The 11,328-nt window shown below is 47.6% G+C and overlaps 1 protein-coding gene across 1 annotated transcript in view; it reads left to right on the forward strand.

Moving 5' to 3' along the window:
• The first annotated feature begins 675 nt into the window (after positions 1 to 675).
• itga1 (integrin, alpha 1) overlaps positions 676 to 11,328 on the forward strand; it is a 19,659-nt gene continuing 9,006 nt past the window's right edge. The window contains exons 1-4 of the mRNA XM_062478166.1: positions 676 to 957; positions 9,472 to 9,592; positions 10,375 to 10,484; positions 11,295 to 11,324. Of these exons, the coding sequence (XP_062334150.1) occupies positions 921 to 957; positions 9,472 to 9,592; positions 10,375 to 10,484; positions 11,295 to 11,324 (298 nt within the window). The 5' untranslated portion in view covers positions 676 to 920. The remainder of the gene's footprint in view (positions 958 to 9,471; positions 9,593 to 10,374; positions 10,485 to 11,294; positions 11,325 to 11,328) is intronic.

Raw genomic sequence — 11,328 nt, forward strand, 5'->3', positions numbered from 1 at the left:
CCATACGAGGCATGCTTGACATAACTCTGTACACTCAGGCTGAAGAGTCAGAGTGGCATGATCAGAACCAGCAGTATTGCTGCAGCCCTGGTATACCTTAACCATGTATAGCCGGCCCTGGTTCACCCAGGTCTCGAACAGCCAGCCATGATACAGCCAGCCCAGGCAGCCCTGGGCTGGCTGTACAAGGCCAAACCCTGGGCTGTAACAACACAGTACATATATGGGTTATACAAATGAAAGTAAGCTCTCTATAGGAAATTTCCTCAAAGGCCAGAAGGAGGCTTAGCGGATGAAAAAGAATCTGAGAAACATTATAACCGAACAAATGTTTTCTGTGACAGCTTTGTACTGTCAGCACGGATATCCCACTGGGCTTGTTGGACGGACTTGTGTTCCTGGTCTTTATCTGATTTTTCTTGTCATTTAGTTAGTTTAGTGGATTAATAGGAATTAAGCAGGATTTTAAACTTTCTAAACCATGTTTGGAGAGGATTTAGCTGCATTATGTCAGAGTTTCTGACAGTCCTGATTTCCAGACGTCTCTGTCAGACAGCCACTGGTCTTATTTGCCTGGTAAGATTTTCCCATGGGTTGGCAAGCCAGCCCCCACAAACCGCCGCTCAAGCGCTCATAGCCTCAAGCCGTCTGAGCAAACTTATCATTCCTCCTACTTCGCGTCTCGGCTTCGTGCGCAGTGCATTACAGAGAGAGAGAGAGAGACTACATGGACAACTGCCACACGCGTCTGCGCTTTTAACGATTAGAACACTTCAAACAGAACTTGCTTACAGGAAATGCCTGCTAGATTCTCCGAGCGGTTCAATCACCTCTAATGCATCAAGAGAGCTGAGCCTTAGTAGAATTTCGCAAGTCGGAAGGAAGAGTCAAGGCATCTGAGACTCTAGCGGCTGAGAACGATGCTGGGTCTAACGCATTTCAAATTAACAACACTTGGTAAGTTGCTTCGTTACCTCGAAATATGTAACACATGTTCAAATGCTGTATTGTCGTGCATTGCCACCGCAGAGCATTTGTTTTTATCTCGTGCGTCCTAGCCGCTTGCTGTGCGCATCTTGTAAGACCACACGGACCGACTGACCGCTGTTGCCTATGCCTGCCTAAATTATGTATGAATAGTGAAAGCATCCATTAGGTTTGAGTGATCCTTTCGTTTTTCAGTTGTCCGCAATCTGCAGGCAAATTTAAGTGTTTGGAAAGGCTGCCAGTGTGAAACATGCTGATTGGCGTCTGAAAGTCTATCTTGCTGTGTCAGAGATGACTGACGGAAGCACATTAACAGCAGAATGCTTCAACTGCGGCGGGACGGGCGCCTCAGCTTGCCTCAACTTCACACCAGACAGTTAGCCATTAGAATTAGCCTAAGGAGCGCAGTGTCTGGAGTGGTGCGTGGGAGAGGTGAACAGGCTCATGTCCCATTTACAAAGTCAATACTGAGGCTTACAATAAATTGAGTGGTAATTATTGCAATTCATGTATACACTTGGGCACATCTTTAATAACATGTCCCCCCTCCCCCCTATCAGTCCATCTTCAATGGCTCCCTTGTTTATCACCGGATTACTAATTCATAAGCACATTGATTTAATATATGTGGTGTGTTGGGGAGGTGTCTGAACAGAGCATTATTTTGTAAGTTATGTTGAGCTGGTTCAGAGACGAAGGAAATCACCGCTCACCTCTGGGAACTCTCCGCAGCTCCAGCGATGCTCTAGTTGTAAAGTCAACAGCGTGAAGCTCTCCGTCTGATGCTCAGATTCCTACACTCACATGTGACGCGAGCTCGTGACTGTCATTAGAGAATTGAGTTAGAGATGCAGCTGGAGATTTGAAGGTCGCACATTAGCAATGATTACAGCTCACAGACACAGGTCTCCTCACTTAGCCCAGCGCCCCCTCTCACCCAGGATGTGTTGCAGGACTAGAATTCTAAGAATTGGTTTACTTTCTTGATATACTCAGGTGCTTGGATATGGACCCCATGTTCTGTGATGTGTAGGCCTATGTCTATATTCCACCTGGGTGAATACTCATTCACGCAGAAGCTGAGGAGCAGCTTCTGCTTGGCCACGCCCACATGGCCTGCAGCTCCTACCTAACCCTGCAGGTCCTACCTAACCCTGCAGGTCTTACCTAACCCTGCAGCTCCTACCTAACCCTGCAGGTTTTACCTAACCCTGCAGCTCCTACTTAATTCTGCAGGTCTTACCTAACCCTGCAGGTTTTACCTGACCCCACAGCTCCTGGACGATGAAGCACATAAGGTTCTGGTTAGGGTCTTTTGGGCATCTGGCTTCAATCAGTCTATGAGGGGCCGAGAGAACTTACTAGGGACATTTGCAAACCCACACGCTTAGAGCCCCTCTCTGGGTTACGGATCCAGACCAGTGCTGCTGGTGGAAGCTGGTCCTGAAGAGGTGTTGCTGGTGTATGAATGGAGGACTCGCATGCTCTTGAGACACACACTCCTAAAACGTGTGTGTGTGGGAATGTGCATCTGTGTATGTGTATGAATGTGTGTGTGCTGGCATGTGTGGGAACCGGTGGTGTGTTTGTACTGTAGTTAATTCACTATCCCTTAAAATGGCTTCCCGATGTGGAAGTTATTACTGGTCACACCAGGTCCCTAATGGATTTATAGTATATATAGTGCAGCCCACTCCTTGCATGTGTGTGTTTATGTGTCCCATATGTATCACTGAAGATCCCATGTGTTCTTATCATAACGTCCAAGGAAACAGTAATGAAACACCTGAAGCATGTTACTACGTATGAAGAGGACATGCATGCACATGCACTCACTTACTCTTTCTCTCACAGACACACGCACAGCAACATGTAGAGTCCTCAGCAGTCTCGTGAGGAGGGAGCATGTCATCCTCTTGTTGCATATCAGTTCTATCTATCTGCCTGTGTTTCTGTCCAGCCATCCAGCCTTCCATCCCTCCCTCCATCCATCCCTCCATCCGTCTGTCCATCCATCCTTAACTAGCTTTGTCCATTCATCCAGCAGGAGTGAGGGCAGTGTGTTTTAAAAGACAGTGCTTAGACAGGACTGATGAATGTGTGGAGGAGACCATGCCCTCAGAGCCTGTCTCAGTGGGGGTTTTTTTACAGCAATGGAGCCTTCTCTTATTCATGGATTCATTTTCATTAAGCTGGACTATTAGTGAGGGCTTCTGCCGCCAGTGCCAATTACTTTGTAGATAAGTGTTCATTTCATAAATAGACTGGTGATCAGAGAGGGTAGAGGACGAGGTAGGGAATGAAGGGGAGTGTGGATGGGGGAGAGGCAGACTGCCGCTCACGCCCCTCCCCTGGCATAGGGAGTCTCCAACCCCCCCCCCCCACACACACACACGGACAAACTAACACTCCCCCTACTAACATGTTCTCTACACACACACTCCCAGTCATAAATCGTCAGGCTGATGCGTCAGATCTCCTGCAGACTCTCTCCCTCCATACTTGGAAACTAAAAAAAGACATTCCTCCGCCGGAGGACCGACTGTCCTTTCTTCTTCTCCTCTCTGGCTGATTTCAACGCTCTACGACCCCCAGGCTTCTCCTCTAGTCAGGAACCAGATCCATTCAGAGATGGGTCCTCTGAGAGATGAAGTCACTCCAGACAGCTTCAGTGGGAAGCATCAGCTTTGGATCAACCATTGTGTGTTCTTCTAACCATCCAGTTCTTGTTCAAGCCCAACATGCCAGCGACACACACCAGATGAGATCAGCTAATCTTATCACATGTACAGTAGAAGTGGTATCCATGGCTACAGTGGTGGCCAGTTTAGAGGTCTTAGTCAGCGCAGTCCATTGCTTTGCTCCAATCAGAGGAGCAGTTGGGTTAAAGCATTATGAAGTGATGCGTGAGTACTATCAGCTGTTGGAGAATCTGGCTTGGTATAGCTTAACATCAGCAGGATCAAACAACTGGACTATGCCGGCAGACATAGTTACAGCATTGGAAACTGTCCAAACAGCTGGGACAGGTTGCAGAGTATTTCAAGTCAAAATTGTCACAACCACTTACTGAAGCATCTGTATGGAGCTTTAAAAAGGTTTTGGAAGTGAAATATCTAAAGAATAGTTTTACCTGTAGTTGTAAGAACACATTTAACACTGGTGAAATATGTCATGAGGTGTATGCGATACAGAGAGGGAAGGAACTAGAAACACTCTGCTGAAATGTGTTCTTATCTAGATTTCTCTCAAGTGAACCATGAGTCCAGAATTTAATCTCTGTACAGAAACATGCATGAGGTCAGATCCTCTATGTGATTTGTGCTAATGCATTTGATTGTTTGGCTGGAACATTATGGTCTGTCCTATCAGATGTGTCTGGGGCACAATGTTTCAACCAGACCAGCCAGAAGGAAGAGGAGGAGAAAGCCGTATTCGACTACGGGTTAGGCTTGGTATATAGACTTGAACAGCATAACAGGGCAATGTTGTTTTAGACACTAGCTTCTAGACTTGGTCTAGTACTGCTACTGATAGATGGGGGATGGGAGAGATCAGGAAGTCCCTGCTCAGATAACATGGGTGTGAAGTGAGTGTGAAGAGAAAGAAGACAGAGGTGCTACACCGGCAGGATATCACGCCAGCAGCCACAGTATAGGTTTGGTGGCGTAACCGTGGTGGCGTGAGTGTTAGCCAACCGTAGTGGAGTGAGTGCTTGTTTAAGAGGCAGATGCAGCGTGCAGATGAGAGCCATGTGAAGATGTTATCTTACGACATCACCTTTCAGCAGTCACAAGGGGCTGGGCTGCTAGCTGGCCTACCATGAAGACCTTGTCTGTCTGGAGACACAGCGACTTGCATGCTGGAGAGACTGGCTAGCTCCCCCTGGCTATAGAGGAGGGGTCCTACTGTAAAAAACAACAACAAAAAGGCAGGAAGTCTTTCGATGTTTGCTGGTTTCAGTTCTTCTGGAGGCTGGGTTCAGTTTAGCAAGCTGATTCTTGCCACGGATACCCTAGGGACCTGGCTGATTTCAGGCTGCTCTCTCCATGATCAGGGCAGCGGATGTGGCATGCGTGTGTGTGTGTGTGTGGGGGGGTATTTATGAGTGTGTGCATGTGTGTGAGGGAGGGAGGGGGGGAGGGAGCGGGTGGGTGGGTGTACATGTGTTTTCACAGCCAGGTCATGAACATTTCACGAGTATGTTGATGGTTCGCTGGTGCTCCAGCAGCTCCACAGAGAAAACAGGGTTCTGGGGTTGAACTGAGCTCAGCTCCTCACTGGTTTATTTCGAAGCTTTACTCGGGGGAGCCTGTGGACATGCAGACCTGCTGAAGCCCTTCCATGTAATAGAACCAAACACAACAGGAGAGAAAACCCCCCGGGTCAACCGGTGATCACTACCAAGCCTTGTGAGGACAGGTGTGACATCACATAAAGGACTTGTGACATCACATAAAGTATCCACTCATGTCCCATGATCCAAGGTCATGACCCCCTGACCTCCTGACCTTGCTCAAGGGGTGAGCCGCGGCTCCTATGAGACACACACTCACTCACAAACACTGGAGCCTCCATGTGTTTCACACTCCTTGATTTGTTGTGGTTTCCGTCCTTGAAGCTACCTTTGCTACAGGATGTCATGAACCCTGTCCTGGGGTAATTAGAACCACATTGGTCATCTTGTTAATGCTGTAGCCTCTGTGGTCGGTAAGGATAGGGCTGTGTTTAGTACAGAGATAGCAGAGAGCAGAGAGAGGGGGATGTCTGAGGAGGGGTGGGGGTTAGAAGAGAAGAGGGCAGGAATGGAGGTATTTTACTGTGAGGTCATTGGACATGGCAGTTGTTGTGAGGCATCAGAGAAAGGACGATGGAATGGGGGAGTCAGCGTGGAGGAGTGTGGGAGAGAGAGAGAGAAATGTCAAGAAGCTATAGATACCCACATTAATACACAAACACGTATGCACTGAATGCCTCAGTTCTGTTGTTTGTGTCCTTGGCCCTGTTCAAAGTGATGTATTTGAAAAGGAGTGTTTTTGAATGTTGTCAAGAGTCATTTCCTTGTGTTGTTCCCAGCAACAGAAATGCTCAAAACACACACACACACACAGGATCTAAGACTGTCAGCACTGAGGCCCCCTGAGGGCTGTTGATGTGTGTATGTGTGCGTGTAGCCAGACCAGTCCTGCATCATCTGCGCACCAGACCCTCCACCAGAACCCCCCTCCCCCCCCCCCCCCCACACACACACACACACTCCACCTGGTTCAGTCCATCCATCATGCTGGCATCAGACTGGAATAGATGCGTTTTGCCAGGAGCACCTTGTTCACATTAAAAGGGTACTGCTAACACGTACAGGAAGCCTAGCAGAACGACACAACATGTCCCAACACTTTCAAATGGTTTATTAGTTGAAATGGATGTGATACTCTATACATCGGGTAATGTGCTGTGTGTTAGTTACATGTGTGTTAGTTACATGAGGATCACATGATCATCCCATGATCATCACATGGGTGGTGGTATGTGATATCGGACAGGCTTGGTGTTCAGTGGCGCAGACTGAGGACACAGCTGCATCAGCAGGAAAGTGTTATCTCCATGGTGAGGAAGTAGAGAGGCGGGAAGACGCAGAGAGGCGGGAAGGAGGGAAGGAAAGAGGGGGCAAGGGGAGACCTCAGGGGATGGTGGGGTCTCTCCATCCATGTGAGAAAGGCCTTGCTTTAGTAAGACAGTGCTCGAGAGAGAAATGTTTTCTCAGGGTTTGTCTCCCGGTATCTCATCTTGGTCTCTCTAACAACACCACTTTCATACAGGACTACAGAACAGGTAGTGGTAGTATTCTGGTAGTGTTCCCAGCTGTGGGCATTGTCTAAGACAAGGTAGCATTTCCAGAGATTGTTTATGTAGAGAAATTTACTATGTTAACATTATCAATAATATTATTCTGTGTTCTGAAGGTACATGGTACCAAAGATGGTTTATATGGCACATTATTATTATAATACTAATACGATTATTTAAATTATAATAATATATGATATGATAATATTGTACTGTATTTACCAGAAATAGCTTTTATGACAGAGTTCGTAGAATAAAAATAATACAGAGGTAGTTTATTTTCCAGAGATGATGTCTCTTGTGGGTGTTGCTGGCTCTGGGACAGAACAGGAAGTGAACCCAGTGACCTCAGAGGGAGGAGTCACTGTGGGAGGTGTTTGATCTGAGACCGCCCCTCAGCACACATGGTGCTAAAAACATTGGAATCAGCAAACCACATTATTTAGAAGGGCGTGTGGGTGGATGTGTGTTGCAATCTATTGTACAGTAAATGGTATAGAACATGGTTGGAGCAGGGGCTTCTGGGGGATGAAAGCCATGAGAACCGTCAGGGGGATGATGTCATAGCGTGGGAGACTTGGAGATGTTTAGCGGGCCAATAAAAACCAATGTTCCTGAGAGGACATCTGGAACTTCCTGTATGGAATCTGACACCAAGACTTTGCAGTACACTCCCAGGGTAGGATGGATGGTTGGATGGATGGATGTATGGATGGAGGAGCGAATAGATGCATGGGTGACTGAATTAAAGAATAGATGGAAAGAGGCTGGATGGATGATTAATCCCTGATGATCTGGAGTCAGCGTTGTTTCAGCTTCATATCCAGAGCAGCTCTCCAGCCGTTCCCTCCAGACCCAGGAGACACGAGCCCTCCAAACCCACAGCTCTCTTATTGCACATTGAGTCACATCTGTGCTTGAACACACCCAGAGAAAAGTACTCATGAGCATACACTGGCATGCCCTCACATACACACACACACACACACATACACACACACACACACACACACACACACACACACACACACTGCACTGTCCTCGTGACCGAGCAGATAGATTAATTGAAATGGAACAGCTCTGGATGTGGAGGCAGCTGAGCAGAGGTCTGTGTCGGAAGTTTGGAGCCCAGGAGAGCTGTTCCCAGAAACACATGGAAACGGAGAGAGAGACATCTGGACTCATGTCATGGATTAGGTGGACTTCTTGGTGTCTGGACAAAGACTCGATGCCAACATCGTGACCAGCCAGGTTCCAAGTGAACTGACCTCTCTAGATGCTTTTCTCCCTAACCCAATATTCTGTCTGCTCCAACCACTAATCTACCCAGTAAGCTGTTACTTCCACAACGCCAGGATCCACTCAGTTGTGTCTGGGCATTATACATGTGCAAGGCTGTTTGTGTCCAGAAAGGAATTCAGCTTTCGTGTTGTTCCGGGACTGCTTGTGATCACTGAAAAGCCCTTCTTGGCCAGAGGCCATCTTGAATCAGCTAAATGAGTAGCATTCCAGGGTGTGTGTGTGTATGTGTCAGTAACTGTGTGTGTTCCTGTGAGTGTGTGTGTATGTGTACATAATCAAGTTAAAAGGGAGAGTAGATTGATGTATGAGAGGAAAAGATTGACAGAGACAAAGGAAGGAGACAATGCAGGTTGATGGATGACGATGCAGCTCACGTCTGGGACAGCTTGGAGGCTGTCTCTCCCCTGTCTGACTCAGGACCAGAGAGCATCTGAGAGCTAAATAGCAGATCCACAGAAGGAGAGAATGCGGGATATATACACTAGGAGATTTAGAACAGGACAGATACAGTAGGGGATGCGCAAAAAATGGTCGGCAGCCGCAACAAGGAGACTGTGTCCCTGTCTTTTTGTATTGTACATAGTGTATGTGATTTAGTGTCTGGATTCCTTGGATATTGTGTCCGTCTCAAAGCTCCATGGCTCCTCTCTCCTAACCTTCTCATACTGTCGCTGGGGAGGAATGCCTCAGCACAGTCCCAATGAACAGCCTTGTTGTAAGCAGAAACACAAAGAGCTGTTTTAGGTTATATTTGGAGGCCATCTAATTTACAGATGGCAAAGACAGGGGAGGAGGAGGGAGTGAAGAAAGGATTGTCACGGAGGTCAGAAGGGAGGCGGGGTGGAGGCGGAGGGGTGAGGGGTCTGTGAGAGAGGGAAGGAGCTGAGACAGTGCTGGTCCTTCTTCCTCTGCTGGAGCTCTGTGGGCCGAGTCTGGGATGGGGCCTTCTCCTCGTTACCCTCTCTCTCTCTCTCTCTCTCTCTCTCTCTCTCTCTCTCTCTCTCTCTCTCTCTCTCTCTCTCTCTCTCTCTCTCTCTCTCTCTCTCTCTCTCTCTCTCTCCCTCTCTCTCTCTCTCTCTCTCTCTCTCTCTCTCTCCCTCTCTCTCTATCTCTCTCTCCTTTTCTGTGGGCGGCTGACAACATACCCAGAACAACTGAATAGTACTGAAGTCGTTTATCAGTCTATCTGTTGAACCCTTTAATACAGCTGGTTTGTTTCCCTCAAATAAATATGGATAAATATTTATCGAGAAAAGTCCTCTTAGCCAAATATTCCTCTCAACATGAACTTCACAGCTTTCATGAGAAGAACTCTCGAACTTTCTCTCTCCGTAGTGTTGCTGCCCTGTGTGCTGTCGTTCAACGTGGATGAGAAGAATGGCTTATCGTTCAGTGGACCGGTGGATGACATGTTCGGCTACTCCGTCCAGCAGTTTGAAAACAGCGAGGGCAAATGGTGAGACCCACCAACAGGAGTCCGTTCTCCACCTCTCTGCGGTTACCTGGAAACGATCCACCAGAGTGCTCACCGGCTGCAGACCCTGTTCAACCCAGCGACACAGCCCTCCCGTTTAATACGTCCAAGGGCAATTCAACAGTGCTGTTAAATCCTTAAGAGACCCACAAACACACACACACCCTCCCCTTTCCCACACATGTTGCAACACCCTGGGATATACTTACAGAGAGAGTAGTAACTGCAGCCATTCTGCAGTAATTGTCTTATTAAGGCCATATGGCATCAGTTACAGGGACTCAGTCAGTCCTAATCAGCTCTGGCAGCTGCTCTCCAAATACCTATGTTCTGTGCCTCTCTTCTACTCACTTCCTCTCCTCATTGCTGCTCTCCTCTTTGCTCCTCAGTGATTTCACCCTCTTGCTGTCCTGAACAGAGCATCTTTAAAGCTCCGTTGGACAAGGGAGAGAGAGAGAGACAGAAAGAGAGAGATAGACAAAGAGAGAGAGATAGAAAGAAAGAAAGAGAGAGACAGAAAGAGAGAGAGAGAGATAAAGAGAGAGAGAGAGTATGGGTGTAGGTCTGTCCCTGGCAGATCAAGCCTCATTAGAGCAGAGGAATGATAATAACATTACTGTTTATAGCTCAGTACAGGACAGATCTAACAGTAAACTAACAATACGCTGACACACATGTACTTTAACTACATGATTCCCCCAGTGTAAGGATGGTAATTACAGGGAGACCACACTCCAACGGTATCTGTTTCTTTGCTCCTCAAGGGTTCTGATTGGCTCTCCTCTGACCGGTCAGCCAACCAGGAGGACCGGAGATGTGTACAAGTGTCCAGTAGGGAGAGGGAACCGCACCTGTATCAAGCTGGAGCTGCCTAGTGAGTGTGTTTGTGTGTGTGTGTGTGCGTGTGTTTGTCTGGTATTGATACATTTAGTTAGGTCTGAAATGACCTTGACAGGAAGTCAGACAATAAATAGGATTAACTAATAACTAATAATTATGTCTCATCCACTCATAGGGACACGATTAATCAGTCTGCTGTCTCAGGTCTGCAGTCTCAGGTCTGCAGTCTCATGTCTGCACTCTCATGTCTGCAGTCTCAGGTCTGCAGTCTCAGGTCTGCAGTCTCAGGTCTGCAGCGTGTGTGTGCTTCCTTCTGACATTAGCACGTACAGGACAGGGTTGTTAAGAGATCTGAGGCTGTCATGCTTTACTGCAAATCCATCATACACTTCTAACCTGGCATAAAGGGTGGCCAGAACCGTCTGTGTGTGTGTGTGTGTGTGTGTGGGAGGGAGGGTGTTGTAGAGATCAACTGTAGATGTAGAGTTATACATTCCAACAGTGACAATGACAGCATTCTCCTGCAATGCCACAAAGAACAGCTCTGTGTGAATGTGCGTGTCTGTCTGTGTGTGTGCGTGTCTGTATGTGTGTGTGCGTGTCAGTCTGTGTGTGTGGGAGGTGGGGATGGGGTTGGGGGGGGGGGGGCAGCTGCTGGTTCAGTTCCAGTACTGGTGTCTGACATAAGGAGATGGTGCTCTATAACTCATGATACAGCTGAGAAATATGCAAAGGAAGAGTTCATCACTCACACTGACAACACTGATGAAACGCATAGATAATCCCAAACAGATGCAGAGTAATGAAATGAAAGGTTTGTTTATTCATCCATGTTTCCTCCTAGAATATACCACCATACCCAACCTACGGGAAGTGAA

The sequence above is a fragment of the Osmerus eperlanus genome, chromosome 14 (genome assembly GCF_963692335.1).
Source record: "Osmerus eperlanus chromosome 14, fOsmEpe2.1, whole genome shotgun sequence".
NCBI classification, from domain to species: domain Eukaryota; kingdom Metazoa; phylum Chordata; class Actinopteri; order Osmeriformes; family Osmeridae; genus Osmerus; species Osmerus eperlanus.